Source organism: Hippocampus bargibanti, linkage group LG08 (genome assembly GCF_051943395.1).
Source record: "Hippocampus bargibanti isolate YZ-2025 linkage group LG08, ASM5194339v1, whole genome shotgun sequence".
Taxonomy (NCBI): domain Eukaryota; kingdom Metazoa; phylum Chordata; class Actinopteri; order Syngnathiformes; family Syngnathidae; genus Hippocampus; species Hippocampus bargibanti.
Window position 1 is genome coordinate 13,917,294 of NC_142741.1, and position 17,085 is coordinate 13,934,378.

The window sequence follows — 17,085 nt, forward strand, 5'->3', positions numbered from 1 at the left end:
TGTAACAAATAGTTTATTTTAAAAAAAAAGTCCATATTTTCACAACCCTATGGTACACTTAATGGTCTTGCATTTTCTCCATAACAGAAGGGGCGCCTAACAATGTGGGTAGCCTTATGTGTGCGCAATTTTCCAAAATCTACGAAGGTTACACTTGACTGACGCGATGCTTCTGTGTTTATTTTTCATTCTTTAATTGAACCGTGGAGAGAATGCAGACATTAAAGTGGGAAGGGCAGGCATGAGAGGACGCTTAAAGGTGTAGTGGATATCATACATTACGTGCATCATCCCGAAAATTGCACCTCTGAAGAGACACGCTTAGGAAGCAGTTTAAACTGCAAGCTATCACGCAGAGGAAAATGGGAATCAATCAACTGCGAGAGAATTCAAAGTCAACTAATACATGGTGCTTGGTGCTTTTGGCACCATGCATCCATCCGGGAAAGGAAAACAAAACAGCAAATTCAGGGTTCAAATTGACTTTCTGTCGCCAGACACTGAATCGCTAATTCACCCTTAGGACTAAGGCGTCATCCGTGCTTTCAAGGCTCTCTAGACATGCAAAACCCTGATACACCTCGTTGAGGCTGTGGACTCTGATCAATATTTTTCACTAAAGGACCACTCGTGTGCATACGCCATTGAAACGTGGCCAGGGGCAGTGCAAAACCAGATCAGAGGTCCCCTTGATGAGTTCCATCAGTCTGTGGTAGATACAGCTGTGACTCTTGACAAACAGCTTGGGGGAGGTGGTTGATTGGTGTGTGCCATATGGTCGTGAAAACAAGGTATGTTGAAAAAAAAAACAGAAAAACAAAAAGAAACACGGTCACAAACAAGAGACATGGAATGGAATTAATGACAAGTTGTACCTCTTGGTCCTTTTAACTTCCTTCTGGTGTTCTGTTAAAACTCTCTCCTTTGCTTCTGGTGGAATGAAGACAAAGTCAACAGAGGCCTCCTCATCAAGCATTTCCCTGCGAGGAACCTTGCTCGATCCAAACTCCAGTTTTGTCTGATAAAGGAAATGTGGTCATTTTTAAACAAAAGAAACTAAAAAAAGATTAGACACAACTTCAGACTTGATTTGCCACTTACAGAAACAGATATGGAGCTTCGGCTAATCTGCTCGCCCCTCTCTACAAGCGGAGAATCCTTCATTGCTGTAGAGGAAACTGTCATACCACTCAGTTTGGTTTCTAACTGGGAACTCTCGCTCTGAAAAAAAAAACACACAGGTAAGAGAACACCTATGAGGTGGCGGGGGGGAAATTCAGGACAACTTACGGAATACTGTCCACTTAGCTCCTCTGCCACACTGACTGTCTCAAAGCCGGGAAGAATGATGGGAGTCTTTTGCTTCACTTGGCTCAGAACTGGCCTGTGAAGGAACCCCGTACATACGAATTGTAATTAGCCGGGCCAAACTTCAGGTGCAGCTAATGGTTCCAAATTAACCTCTAATAATAAGAGGTGGCGGTCTTCACCTGAGCTCATCGGGGTAGATGAGGTCGGCAGCATTAGCAAAAGTGGAATTCCAGAAGTGGGTGACAGACGTGCGGTGTTTCTTGTTGTTGTGTGGGAACAGCACACAGAGCAACGGTGAAAGTAGCGTCAGGAGCTCATTGTCAGTGGCCAGGTTGGAGCGGCTCTGTATGCAGGCTAAGACCTCTCCCAGAAGCTTCTCCATCTGCCAAGGGAAAATGTTCATTATACCAAATCAACTTTGGGAGATGACAAAAATAACCCACTTTGGTCATAATAGGTGTCGTAAATCTGGGGGGCTCGTAGGTTGATTGCTTGTAGAGACCAACAAGACGCGGAATGAGGACAGTCAGAGCCTCTTTTACGGCGTTAGCTCGCACTAGGTTGGTGAAGAGGGTAGACAAGACTGAGAGCAGGGCTATGCCTGTGGCTTCTGATGGAACATCCTCCATTGCCAGGTAAACATCCAGACACTGAAGCAGCAGGCAGTGAAAGGTTGACAGGTTGCCAAGAGCCTTGCTTCTCTTCCTGGTCCAATTTATTGAAGTGTGAGGTGCTGCAAGAAGAGGGTAAATGTTTTTTTGTGAAAGTGAAAATCATTCATTATAACATAACTCATCCACTCATGATCAGGTCAGATGATAGTTGGCACGTTTAGTTAAATTTGTGATCAGCTGGAAAATATTAAACAAACCATCGATCATATCTGGAAACTCAGACTTTAGAGCCACATCATTTCGCATGTATAGACTGGCACACACATGACCCTTGCTCCGAATGGGTCTCTGTTTTCCTGAATAATTGGTGGATAATAGTAGATGCTTCTGCTGCACTTATATTGCTTCTCAGCTTCTTATGTGGTGGTTGAGCGAGTGTTAATAGATACACGTACCTCGCTCATTTGTGGTATAGTACAGCAAATACTTCAGTCATTTAAAGGACAACCGACGTCTCCAGACAAGTTGTCCATAATTTGTAAAATAGCTTCAAATGACTTCTACTGAGTGTATTTTACAAAGATTCCACCGCATATAGCTATATTTTACGTTTTAAGACTCGCGCTGAATATTCCGGAAGTCTTGTTTTCGAGTTGGTGATGAGTCCGTATGTGACGTCACTGAAGGAACGCCCTTGACCGAAAAAAAGGACACATTGTAGCAGTCCTTCCATCACGTCAATGCATGTTGCTGTGCTTGTTTGGTCTGAAAACGTCATGTTGCAACAAAAAGAGCCAGAAGAGGGCGACCAAGCTCCATATAAGGAATTTATCATCCTGTGGAAGTGGGCTGATTAATTCCTCACAGATCTCGGTCGCCATTTTCCGCCTCTTTTTTGGTGATCATTTCCCCCCAATGTTGCCTCAAAATGGCACGGAATAAATTCTTTAATCGATTGCAAACATGTATGCGTTCCTCTTCAGAACTATTTGAATCATATTCATAACTGGATGTGTAACAAGAAAGCATATTCTCCGAATCTGAAACCATTGTTTTGATTCTCCAGCAATGAAAGACGTCTTGGCGTGAGATCATGAACTGGGGGCGGGACTTTCTGAAAATGCCCAAGGAGAACTCAAGCAGGCTTAAAGGCCGTCTGGGGGAAAAAGGTTTGGGTCAATTCCTAAACATTTCACTCAGTTTCCTCCTGAAGATTGTTAAACATGGGCAAAACTATTTTAGAACGATTTTGTTCATACTTTAAACACTATAAAAGTATTTTTTAAATACATATTTGTTCCATCTGCTGATAACATCAGATTTTTTTCTAACTTGATCAGTGAAAATCCTAATCATGCTAAGTGTAAAAATAAGATGACTTACACTTCAGTTTCTGTTGAAACTGTGGTGTGTAGGGAGAGAAGTCCATACAATCCACCATGATTTGAAGGATGCAGGCAAAGGTTTTCAGCGTGGATGGAACCTGAATCAACAAATAATTATACACATAATTTACTTGGGTGTAGGTTTAAAATTATTAAATATATGTGGATGTTTTAAAGGATGAAAAAAAACAAGTTATTCAGGCACTTGGATTCTTATTTGTGGCTTTTTTTCGTGGCTCGAGTACATATGCTTATTTACGTGTATGTCAGAAAAAAAGTCAAGCCAACTGCAACAATAAGTAGTAACCCGAGCAATGAAAGGAACACGTACCCTGACAAAAGTCTTGTCGCTTATCCAAGTTGTAGGAACAACAAATGACTTGTAGTTGATCTATTGGAATCGGAAATGGCTTATATGAAAGGAAAAGGCTTCTAGATTATGCTTATTATACCAAAATAAAGTTATGTATCATTCATTGAGTTTTATTATTTAATTAGGACAGAAAGGTCAGATTTTGCTTGGACAAAAGTATTGTCACATACAAAAATAATGTAGAAATTATACAGATATTTCATTTTGAATACACAAATATGCTACAATAACATTAAAACAAAGTCATGATGCCTTCGAAAAAGAATTCATATCGTGTATCCATACATCTCAGCAATGACTCAATTAACTTATTGATGAAGTCATCTGGAATGACAAAGAAAGCAGTCTTGCAGAACTCTCAGCATTCATCAAGATTTGCAAATTTCCCCATTGTGGGACGAATAAAGGTTTTCTGATTCTGAAGTTTCATATTCCAAGCGTCCTTCTTCATCTTACCCCAGACATGTTCAATAACGTTCATGTCTGGTGACTGGGCTGGCCAATCCTGGAGCACCTTGACCTACTTTGCTTTCAGGAACTTTGATGTGGAGGCTGAAGCATGAGAAGGAGCACAATCCTGCTGCAGAATTTGCCCTCTCTTGCGATTTGGGATGTAATGGGCGGCAAGAACTTCTTGATACTTCAGGCTGTTGATGTTGATAATTCTAAAAATCAGCTAAAACCTTTGCCATGGCTTTTACTACATCATCATCTACTTAGTGATCAAAAAGCATAACTTCAACTCATCAAGATAACCTAATCAGCCCTTATAGTGAAGATGACATCATCATCATCATCATCATCATCATCATCGGACAAGGTTGTGGTACATCTCGCATTTAAGGCAAATACTTCTGCTTATTATCATAACATATACTCTGTGATAGACACATACAAGTTCCCTGTTCACTTCAGATTGTCAGTTGGCTGTCGCCACGGCCTTCTTGTCAACAATGGTGTAAATGTTCTTACTGTGAGTGTATCTTGATCCAGCGTGGCAGCCATTTTTACGCAGAGCTCTTCACAGCAGACGTTCTCATCAGCAGTAACCACCAGAGCAGAACAGCGTGCGAACACCTTGTACAGTTTGGACCAAGTAGATAGCATGGACTTCTGCGCTGCCTGTAAAAGAGTCTTTATGAAACGCTCGAAGCAAACTTTGTGATGAAATAACATTTGTGAATACAAACCTGCTGCTGGTGAGGTGAGCCACTTAGCAGGTGAGTGATGGGAAACATTAGGGCTGAGTGCACAGCACTGAAGTTGTGCTCCAAGGCGTCCCCTTGGTTGACTTCATTAGACTGCAATGAGATTTAAAACACCTTCAAAAATGTAACCCAACAATGTACATTGCCATTCTCTAAATTGTTTACATACAGTATGTTCAGTATAATGTTTGTGTTGAGCAGTCACTCCACTGCTGACAGTCAATACAAAAGTTGGATTTCCTACTGATTATATGTATAACGTTCTTCAAGACTGCTGAATTTCCATGACGGAGGTCAGAAGGCCGTTACGAATATCAGTGGAAGTTTTCTACATCATCCATTCACAAATCAAGCCCTGCAGATCCACAGCCACATCGATTAGTTGGGCTCAAGTGTTCTCCCAATGGCCGTGGAACATCAACATTATAAAACTAAAACTAAACAACAACAAAAGCAAACATTGGGCAGAATTTTGTCAAAGCTCCCCAAAAATTAATTGGAGCTAAAACATTAAAGATACAGAATGGTCACAACCATACAAAAAACTAATCAATCAAAGCAAAGCTGTTTTCTACATTGAATTGATAACCAAGCACCGATCAGAGCAAAACACATTTACAGAGAGAATACCTTTGAATAAAGACCGTTTAAAATGTACTATTCATGATCACTGAAAATAGCATGGAAAGAAGACATCCTGCACATTTCAAGCCCAAATTAGATTTTTTTTCCCAGTGTACCTGTGTGATAGTGTCTGTGAGCGGTGCGACTACGATGCTCCATATCCTCAAGAGGTGCTCCTTGCTCTGCACTGAGGCAGCACTACAGCCAGCAGCGCCCAACACGGCTTCGGCAAAAGCTAGTGGGGAGGTGTGGCCGGACAGACTGCAACCCACAAGTGTCTGGAGGCATTGATAAAACCTGAACACACACAACACACACAGAAATAAAATGTTTCTTGTGGGGAAAATAAAAATACACATCCTTTTAGCTCAAAAGAGTACTTCTCAAACTTATTTAGAACAAAGTTCCAACTCCAAAAAAAACCATGTCTGTCCAAGTAGTACAATAACTGCCAGCATAAATGGCCCAGAAGAATCACGGCTATTCACTCTCACTGCCGTCAGAGGATGTAGATAGCAATATGTGCATCACAAATTTACCGTACAACACCAATAATGCACAATTGACCCTCCCCTGCCTGGCAACCTTTTGCAGGACAATACAATTTAATACATGTTGATTTATATACCCTAGTATTAATTATTATTATTATATTAATATTTTATTTATAAGCGCCTTTCAACACTCTCAAGGTTCACTCAGCTAGCCAGCTAGCTAATAGATAGCTAGCTGGCTACACAAATACACAGACAGATATAGTGCTTTAACAACAGCTGAAGCTGCAACGTGTTTAACATGGACAGCTATCATTTACGCACTATGAGAGCGAAACCAAGATCAAGTCGGAATCATGCTGAGTCGAATGCCAAGGAGTACAAGTGAGTTTTGAGATGGGTTTTCAAGATGGGCAGCGAGGGGGCTTGTCTAATGTTCAGTGGCAGGTCATTCCAGAAAGTGGGACCATCAACGGAAAAGGCTCAATCCCCTCTGAGCTTCTGATTAGGTTTTGCCACATCTAACTCACATATAACATCAACATCAAACTCGTACATCAAATTCATATATGCCCCTTATTTTTTCCCCTGCAGATTTGAGAACTCTGCAAAGGATTAACTCTCACAAAGTTGCAGGCCTTGACAATACCCCTAACCTGCTGACGGAAATGCTTACAAACATTTTCAACACTTCACTCCAATTTCGAGTCTATCCCAAATCGCCTGAAGACTGTTGTACATAAGACCTCCACAGCGATGGGTCTGAATGACTATCGGCCAATGGCCCCTCCTCTAATTGTCATGAGGTGCTTCAAGGTCATTATGCCACAGATCATACCTACAGAAAGAATGTCAACTCATCAGTGATCATCACTACCCTCGCCCACATGTAAAACAGAAAATCCTACATCCATCAGGTTCTCATGGATTTCTCTGATTTCAACCGCTGTTGTTAAAGCGCTCTATAAATCAATATGTATTGTATCACCATTATACCACAAAAGCTATGCTGCCAAATGGCAATTATTCAGAGTGAAACAAAAGACTCAATCACAGTGTTCAAAAGAAACAGACATTGAAGTCACCTGGTGTCTTCGATGTAAGCTGCCAGCATGTTGCTGTCAAAGAGGAGCAGAATGAGGAACAGTGCCGGTGTTCCCTAGGGAGAATCAGCAAAGATCAGTTGTCTCCAACACAGCATTAGTGAAGAGGAGAGCCTTGAGCTCACATTCAACACATCCATCTTGCCAACTTGGTAGGACGCGGAGCCTAAAACACGCGGTGAGATGCCTTTGACAGTGCTCTCGAAGAGAACCTGAAGAAAACAAAAGGTAAATCCAGTGAGCACCTGCACATTTCCAAATTCACATCTTTATTTTTTTGACAAGCAAAACATCAAACTCAAACACGTGTTCGTTCACAGCTATTATCCACTTTTTCTCGATTCACACAGTACTTCTGATGAATGATCAGCTAATCAACACGCTCTGAAGAAGCGTGGTTATAATCCTGACCATTTCAATCGAGTGTCTTACAGCAGAGGGGGGTGGGAAACAGGATGTTGTAAACCAGAGGTCCCCACAACCCCCAGGCTGCGGACCGGAACCAGTCCGTGGGTCATTTGGTACCGGGCCGCCCAAAAAGAATAAATAATTTACATAATTTCCGTTTTATTTATTATCCGAGTCTGAACTATGTTTGATTTTGAAAAATGATGAAAATACACAACGGATTCACGTTTATTATTATATTTAAAAGAAAAAAAATGCCTGTCGTATCATTTTACTTTGTTGTATTTATCCGCCGGTCCGTGAAAATATTGTCTGACATTAAACCGGTCCGTGGCGCAAAAAAGGTTGGGGACCACTGTTGAAAACTAATATGCGGATTCATTTTAGGCAATTTGTTCTCAATTTTCCAGAAGATTTCGCTGAGAAGATAATAGGAGGACACTCTTACCAACACTTTTTCTGCAGGAAGAACTTGTGAACACACCACATTCTGTAGGGCTTGAAGCATGAGGGTCAGAACTTCACAGCCGTGTCGGTCCTTCTTAATACCTGCAGATACAAAGCAATCAGCAAATGCAAACACTACCCTACAAAGTCAGACGTCTGATGAAGTGTGGTCAACATCATTGGGCAAGAACCCTCAGTAGTTTTTTCTCGTCAAAGTCACACTAACAAGTTAGTGCTCAGACTTAAACTGATGATGGTGGCACTGAGTTGGGCAGGAGGCAAGGATGTGGTCTCTTCACCTGCCTCTGTAATGATCTGAAACCCAGACCCAGTCATGAGGTCCTCTATGTGGCACCACATGGGAGGAAACTATTTACTTAAGAAGCCTCCCCAAAGTGTTGGAGCCACAACAGCATTAATACATGAATTATTAATGTCAAACTGTTTTCAAATTTGAGTAACCTCAATCACACTTTTTTGGCACCCATATCAGATCGGATTTGGGGCTCTCTCTGCTGATAGATAGAAGTACAAATCTGTGTAATCAGCAATGTAAATATGTTTTATATACAGTTTATTTACATTTCTTATATGGGAGTGTGCCCCAGTAGTCGAGTGGTTAGCACGTCGACTTCACAGTGCAGATTGTTGCTCCGACCACCCTTTGTAGAATTAGCATGTTCTCCCCGGGCCAGCATGGATTTTCTTCGGGTCATTCGGTTTCCTCCCACGTTCCAAAAACATGCATGGTAGGCTGACTGAGCACTCTAAAGTGTCCCTAGGTGTGAGCGTGTCCCTAGGAGTGGCTGCCAATCTGTCCATGCCTAATGCCCGAAGACAGCTGGGATAAGCTGCAGCACCCCTCGCATCCCTAGTAATGATTAAGCGGATCAGAAAATAAATAAATGAATGAGTGAATCATCTTATATGAGTCATTCTACCAAATCATTGCATGTTGATCTTTGGGATATTAAAAATAAACCCATGGTTCTAAATCTTTTGTTTGCCTTTCTTTGAGCTGTAAATTTAACGATATAAATGTGGACACTCAAAATGTGTCGTGGTCCATGTCAGATGTATTTTTTTAAGGAGGGACAGAGGGTTATTGTTTGTACTGAAACTAGGAATACAGGATGACTATTGGATAAACAATATCAACTCATGGATCCAGGGGTGCATTTTGGACACGCCTGACAGAGTAAAGGAAAAATATGTATACATACATTTAAAATGTATGCTAAAAGTATGCATGTTGGACAGAGAACAAAGCACTTACCAGAGTCAATGGTCAGCATGACATAATGTACAAGATTATCCCATAGAAGTGCCAAAAGGGCATCTGAGGAAATATGAAGTCGGACAGTCAAGAAAACTTCAATTTACTTTAGATAGGTTGACGGATGGACAGACTATTGTCGTAGAGCTAAATGAACAAAAGACTACAGTGGGACCTCAGTTTACGAACAACTTGCCTTACGAACTTTTCGGTTTATGAACGTTAAATTAAAAATTTATTTAAAATTAAACCTTGGCATACGCACTACTTTTCGGGATACACACGGTGCCGCCCCACCACGGCTGGCAGAGTAATTTTCAGTGGAAGAACACCAAACCACACGACTGAACAGCGTCACAGCCGGCCTAACTTTCCAAACCCCCTTTCCGTGAGTGTACACGTAGTTCGTCTTCAAGGATTTATCACGGATACTTTTGCTGTTATGGGACCGAAAAAGACCCCACCATAGGCTCATTTTCAGCCGAAGAAGACACAAAACAAAATTACAGTCGAGGAGAATAAGGAGATCATTGAGAAACACGAACGAGGTGTGCGTTTGTCTGACTTAACGGCCCAGTAGCAATATGCTAAGTCCACCATTGCTACCATCCTTCGCAAAAAAGAAGCTATTAAAGGTGCGTGTGTTGCTAAAGGTGTTTCCGTGCTGTCAAAGCAACGTTCTCAGGCAATAGAAGAGGTTGAAAAACTTCTGTTAATTTGGAACGAAAAGCAGGTAGCCAGCGACAGCGGGAATCAAGCAATTTTATCCGAGAAAGCATGGCAAATTCACTCTGATATCGTCATGCAGCAACATGGAAGTTCGCCGTTTATTGATGATTTTAAAGCTAGCAACGGATGGTTAAAGAACTTTAAGCGCCGTACAGGGATTCACTGTGTTACTCGTCATGGTGAGACAGTGCTCACAGTAAAGCTGCCAAAGCCTACAAGGGATCATTGCTCGAAATGGTGAAAGAAGAAGGCTACGTTCCTCAGCAAGTATTTAATGCTGTTGAGACCGGCCTTTATTGGAAAAACATGCCGAACCGGACTTAACACAGGAAGAGAAGTCTGAGCCCCATTCCATCAAGCCATCAACGACCATCACAAAGGTAAATAAAATTACTATTATACAGTTCAGTGTTTTTCTTTCATTACAATACAATAGCACATGTATTATACATAGAATAAGGTATATTGTTTGTAGTTTTGAGGCTTATTTAGTTGAAAATTATATTTTATAGAGACCTGGGAACGGATTATTATCATTTTAATGGTTTCCTATGGAAAAGTATTTTTTTGCGATACACACTTTTCGCCTTATACACTTTGTCTGGGAACCAATTAAGTGCGTAAGCCAAGGTCCCACTGTACATGCATATTTTGAGAAGCTAAAATTAAAGGGGAAGTCAATGCCAAAATGTTTTACAATATGTTAGATTACCCGCCAGGGGTAGTCTGGTTAATATTGCATTTGTAGAACACAAAAATCCAGCTGTGACCGGAGGTGGACATGAACAAATGAATGATGTATCATATCCCCTGGTCTTGCTCCATCCAGACTCTGTCTGATTGACTATTGTAGTCATATCGAAATATGCATTTTATATTTCACTTCAATCCACCTTTAAGAAGCTTTTAATTATAAACACACCGAGTTGACAAACAACAAGAAGAAAAAACTTTTAACTGTTAAGAAGCAGCTATTGAACCAGCGAAGATGATGTGTGGGATAATTTCAAGGTTCATTCAGTGAACATCTTAAATTTGTGTAAGATGTTCCACCAGAGAACCAGGGGTCACCTCAGCACTTCAAAGTGCTGAGGTGACCCCTGGTTTTATTACCATAAAATGAAAAGGGAGTGTGGCTTAAAGCTGTTTAAATATATTCCCATTCTTAAATCGAGAGCCATATTCCAACAATAAACCTGCTATCAAGTTAACTTCTACCTAAGACCACGGCTCAACTGAGAGGAATGGACTGCAAATACATGTTTAAACGCACCGGAGAGCATTAATGGAAACATTACAATGTACACAACAACAGAATTAATTGATTGAATAGGTGCTTTTCTACTAGATATTTTGAACAGTGATTTATCTGTGGATAGTTGTTTTATTGTACATTCCTTTACCAAATGAATACTCTGATTTTGATTAGGTTTAAAAAAAAACAAGGGTGAATATCAATTGATATGAAATATGTGTACCATGATACACTTTTCAGCCATGTCACCAGCTCTATTCTAAAGCATTTGATTAATTAATTTTTGCACATTAAAAGAATTGGGTGACGTGAGTCGATTTAGCATTTGGATACAAACATCAAAATCGGTTCTATGAACAAAAAAAAGCGAGGCTCACCCGGAGCGTCCATGCCGACATTGTTGAAGCCATCTTTGATGTTGGAGATGAGTGCAGGAGCATGTTTGCTAAAGGAGGAAGCAGCATTCAACAGCGGATACCTCAAAGGTTCTGGAACCACATTAAAGGTATTTAGAACCGAGTGTAGCAGCCGCAACTAATTGATCATTACAAGAATAGTAAGATGAAGAAGTAAGACTCAACCAAGAGTAAGGACCAGGTTGCTTTTGGTCGCTGTGGAAACCACATCAGGTCCCAGGAAGTAGTGGAGAAGCATTTCCAGGCCCAGCAACTTTATAGAAGGGACAGTGGAGGAGGGGGGCTGCATGCTGGAGTTCAAGTTCAGTCGTGATGTATTTGGTGTCAGGCTATTGAATGCCGTTGGGCCTGCTGAAAAAATATATATATATCTCCATGTTACCAACACTCGCGTCTATTGCACGTACGCCAACTTGCCTGTCTACCCGTATGAACATTGAGCTGGGCCGTAACTGGCCGATCACGCATGAATTAGTTGCATCACGGATTATTGTAAAATTCCCAGGTAATTAGAAACAAGCAAGTCATTCTAATAGTTAAATCTGGGATAGATGATCAGGTAATAATAATACAGTAAAGTCTCGTTATATCGATATTCAAGGGAGTCCGAAAAAATATCGATATAACCTGGACTATCGATATATCCGACCCTGTTTGCATGTAATTTTCTCCGTGCGTGCATAGAAATAGTATCGATATAACCGGGACTATCGATATATCCGATATCGATATAACGAGACTTTACTGTAATAATAATAATATTAATACATTTTATTTGAAAGCGCTTTTCATCACACTCAAAGATGCTTTACAAGAGCTTAAAATGCAAAATAAAATGTTCACCTGAAGGTGTAGAATTATAGGTCAATCAGTATTCGTCCTGTATTCGCAAAGATTCTAGTAGGGGTTGTAGCAGTCCAAGTGATGAATCGCTTAGAAATAAATGCTGAACTGCATCCATTACAAGTTTAGACCAAAATATTCCACCAATAGAGCAAATCGCGATCTGACAAATGGAGGAGCAGTAGGGGCCGTGTCCTCTTCTATCTTAAAATGCATTTGATGCCTTAAAATCACAGCATTTGTTATAAATGGTGTAATGTTGTGCAGTGGTGATTGTTTTTCCTTTGTCTATAAAATCAAAAATGAAAATATAAATACAGGTAACATCCGACTTACGACCGGGTTCCGTTACGACCGTACGTCAAAATGGTCGTAAATCGAAATCCATTCAAAATGTTGAATAGAGACTTGGTGCTAAATGACTTGCAAACGACCCGATTCTGGACGCCACGGCGTTGGGCGGGCGTGGGTCTAGGTCGCCGGTGTTCTACCGGTTGCCCTCTCCCCGGCCTTACCCCGGTCTCAGCGCCCGACACACGGCCCGACCCCATGGCCGTCTGCGGCAGCGACGCACCCTACCCACCGCCTCGCCCCGAATCAGAACGAACCGTCTCAAAGAGGCGGCTGTGTGGCCTGCGTCAAATTTTTAAATAATTAATAATAATTAATAATTTTTATAGGGTCTGGCAGGCATGGTCGCAAGTACGGGTGGTCCTAAGTCAAGATGGTCAAAAGTCGGATGGTACCTGTATGTGTGCCCAAATTGGATTGGATTGGATTTGCCTTTATTAGTCTCACAAATGTGTTCATGTGTGCGTGTATTTGTGCGTGTCTGTGTGCTTTTCTAAACATACAAGCCAAATGTTTCTGCTGGGGTTTTGAGCATACCAGATTTGGGTGTGCTGGGTGTTGCAACGCCCTTCTGACTTCTGGCAGGGGTGGCCGGAGCTGAGGTGGCTTCAGATCCAATGGTGCACTGTAGCAACGGCAGTGACACCTGAGAAAACCATAAGCAGTGATTACTACTTTTAAAGTCAAATGCAAAATGGAGACTTGACAACAACAACCAAAATGTTAATCTACCAAATCAAAGTGGGGCGACAGGTTGGGCCCAAGTTGGACCACTAGGTACCACCACACCTCCACCTTGGTAAGCATTAGCGCCTCTGTGCGAATATTGATCGACATGAGGGGCTGCATGAGAAGCTTCATGCGCTTTCCACTACAAAGGATGTCTGAGAAACAACATTGCAGTTAGAGGAGCTCAAAAGTAACATTGGGGAAGAAGGAAAAAAAGCCTCACCCGGATTAAGAGCAAAGTTATCGATCAAACTCTTCCAGGCGATGAAAGCAATTTTCTTGATGGTAGGAGAGGAGCTGCGAAAGCCCAGCTCCTCCAAATGGAGCAACGAGTTGATAAAAGGACCTCCTCGATGCAGCAGCTAAGAAACAAACATGAGGTTGGTGAGGTTGCATCTTTAATGATCACAAAATCACATTGGTTGAAATTACAATTTTGATTCCAAAGCCACAAATAGTTCAGCCGAATCATAGATAGCGTTTATCTCTTTCTATATACTGTATTAGTCACCACAGGCTCAATAAAACCGTATATGCCCCCAGAATTGTCGATTCCCCAGCTGCGAGGACAGACTGATAGGACAGACTGATATCTCACACACCAATGAACAAGCACAAAATACAAAGTTCTATGGATTGTTTTCACTCTTTTTTCACTGGTTTAGCGTCAGTGGAGAGGAGAGATAAAGTTTGCAACCTATTAATTATACTGTGAAAAACAAAAAAAAATCCTATACATTTATAGAGTGCTGTGTGTGTGTGTGTATATATATGTAATCTTCAACAATGTTTCCAAACGCTATCCTTATCCACAGTCTTGTCACCTCCCGCATCGATTATTGCAACGCACTTCTCTTCGGTGTCAATCAGAAATTTCTCCATAAACTCCAACTCGTCCAAAATTCTTCAGCCCGGATCATCACCAAAACCCCCTCCTTTCACCACATCACCCCTGTACTCCAGCAACTCCACTGGCTACCGGTTAAACATCGTATCGAATTCAAAATACTTCTGTTTACTTTCAAAGCCATCCATAACCTTGCTCCTCCCTATCTTTCTGACCTGCTTCAAATCTCTGTTCCCTCTCGGTCCCTCAGATCCTCATCCTCCCTTCACCTCTATGTGCCCTCTGCCCGTCTCACCACGATGGGATGCAGAGCTTTCAGCCGCTCTGCTCCCAAACTCTGGAATTCACTCCCACCCAACATCCGTAATATTGACTCCCTCCCTATTTTCAAGGCTCATCTCAAAACCCATTTGTTTAAAATTGCTTTCAATGTATAATTCTCTCTGCTATTTTATTATTTATCATTTCACTTATGGTTTTATTGTTATGTGCTGTGTTCTATTGTTTTTATTGTAAAGTGTCCTTGGGTGTTTTGAAAGGCGCTTGAAATAAAATGTATTATTATTATTATTATGGTTAAAGAACTTTAAGCGCCGTACAGGGATTCACTGTGTTACTCGTCATGGTGAGACAGTGCTCACAGTAAAGCTGCCAAAGCCTGCAAGGGATCATTGCTCGAAATGGTGAAAGAAGAAGGCTACGTTCCTCAGCAAGTATTTAATGCTGTTGAGACCGGCCTTTATTGGAAAAACATGCCGAACCGGACTTAACACAGGAAGAGAAGTCTGAGCCCCATTCCATCAAGCCATCAACGACCATCACAAAGGTAAATAAAATTACTATTATACAGTTCAGTGTTTTTCTTTCATTACAATACAATAGCACATGTATTATACATAGAATAAGGTATATTGTTTGTAGTTTTGAGGCTTATTTAGTTGAAAATTATATTTTATAGAGACCTGGGAACGGATTATTATCATTTTAATGGTTTCCTATGGAAAAGTATTTTTTTGCGATACACACTTTTCGCCTTATACACTTTGTCTGGGAACCAATTAAGTGCGTAAGCCAAGGTCCCACTGTACATGCATATTTTGAGAAGCTAAAATTAAAGGGGAAGTCAATGCCAAAATGTTTTACAATATGTTAGATTACCCGCCAGGGGTATTCTGGTTAATATTGCATTTGTAGAACACAAAAATCCAGCTGTGACCGGAGGTGGACATGAACAAATGAATGATGTATCATATCCCCTGGTCTTGCTCCATCCAGACTCTGTCTGATTGACTATTGTAGTCATATCGAAATATGCATTTTATATTTCACTTCAATCCACCTTTAAGAAGCTTTTAATTATAAACACACCGAGTTGACAAACAACAAGAAGAAAAAACTTTTAACTGTTAAGAAGCAGCTATTGAACCAGCGAAGATGATGTGTGGGATAATTTCAAGGTTCATTCAGTGAACATCTTAAATTTGTGTAAGATGTTCCACCAGAGAACCAGGGGTCACCTCAGCACTTCAAAGTGCTGAGGTGACCCCTGGTTTTATTACCATAAAATGAAAAGGGAGTGTGGCTTAAAGCTGTTTAAATATATTCCCATTCTTAAATCGAGAGCCATATTCCAACAATAAACCTGCTATCAAGTTAACTTCTACCTAAGACCACGGCTCAACTGAGAGGAATGGACTGCAAATACATGTTTAAACGCACCGGAGAGCATTAATGGAAACATTACAATGTACACAACAACAGAATTAATTGATTGAATAGGTGCTTTTCTACTAGATATTTTGAACAGTGATTTATCTGTGGATAGTTGTTTTATTGTACATTCCTTTACCAAATGAATACTCTGATTTTGATTAGGTTTAAAAAAAAACAAGGGTGAATATCAATTGATATGAAATATGTGTACCATGATACACTTTTCAGCCATGTCACCAGCTCTATTCTAAAGCATTTGATTAATTAATTTTTGCACATTAAAAGAATTGGGTGACGTGAGTCGATTTAGCATTTGGATACAAACATCAAAATCGGTTCTATGAACAAAAAAAAGCGAGGCTCACCCGGAGCGTCCATGCCGACATTGTTGAAGCCATCTTTGATGTTGGAGATGAGTGCAGGAGCATGTTTGCTAAAGGAGGAAGCAGCATTCAACAGCGGATACCTCAAAGGTTCTGGAACCACATTAAAGGTATTTAGAACCGAGTGTAGCAGCCGCAACTAATTGATCATTACAAGAATAGTAAGATGAAGAAGTAAGACTCAACCAAGAGTAAGGACCAGGTTGCTTTTGGTCGCTGTGGAAACCACATCAGGTCCCAGGAAGTAGTGGAGAAGCATTTCCAGGCCCAGCAACTTTATAGAAGGGACAGTGGAGGAGGGGGGCTGCATGCTGGAGTTCAAGTTCAGTCGTGATGTATTTGGTGTCAGGCTATTGAATGCCGTTGGGCCTGCTGAAAAAATATATATATATCTCCATGTTACCAACACTCGCGTCTATTGCACGTACGCCAACTTGCCTGTCTACCCGTATGAACATTGAGCTGGGCCGTAACTGGCCGATCACGCATGAATTAGTTGCATCACGGATTATTGTAAAATTCCCAGGTAATTAGAAACAAGCAAGTCATTCTAATAGTTAAATCTGGGATAGATGA

The 17,085-nt window shown here is 41.0% G+C and overlaps 1 protein-coding gene across 1 annotated transcript in view; it reads right to left on the reverse strand.

The window, feature by feature from the left end:
• Positions 1 to 17,085, reverse strand: part of rif1 (replication timing regulatory factor 1) — a 36,831-nt gene that overhangs the window by 11,172 nt on the left and 8,574 nt on the right. The window contains exons 11-26 of the mRNA XM_089002570.1: positions 13,375 to 13,483; positions 11,809 to 11,994; positions 11,605 to 11,715; positions 9,244 to 9,306; positions 7,969 to 8,069; positions 7,238 to 7,324; positions 7,095 to 7,168; positions 5,632 to 5,812; positions 4,874 to 4,984; positions 4,656 to 4,805; positions 3,309 to 3,408; positions 1,755 to 2,044; positions 1,491 to 1,693; positions 1,291 to 1,384; positions 1,102 to 1,221; positions 876 to 1,018 (exon numbers count right to left, since the gene is read on the reverse strand). Coding sequence (XP_088858696.1) covers positions 876 to 1,018; positions 1,102 to 1,221; positions 1,291 to 1,384; positions 1,491 to 1,693; positions 1,755 to 2,044; positions 3,309 to 3,408; positions 4,656 to 4,805; positions 4,874 to 4,984; positions 5,632 to 5,812; positions 7,095 to 7,168; positions 7,238 to 7,324; positions 7,969 to 8,069; positions 9,244 to 9,306; positions 11,605 to 11,715; positions 11,809 to 11,994; positions 13,375 to 13,483 — 2,123 coding nt within the window. The remainder of the gene's footprint in view (positions 1 to 875; positions 1,019 to 1,101; positions 1,222 to 1,290; positions 1,385 to 1,490; positions 1,694 to 1,754; positions 2,045 to 3,308; positions 3,409 to 4,655; positions 4,806 to 4,873; positions 4,985 to 5,631; positions 5,813 to 7,094; positions 7,169 to 7,237; positions 7,325 to 7,968; positions 8,070 to 9,243; positions 9,307 to 11,604; positions 11,716 to 11,808; positions 11,995 to 13,374; positions 13,484 to 17,085) is intronic.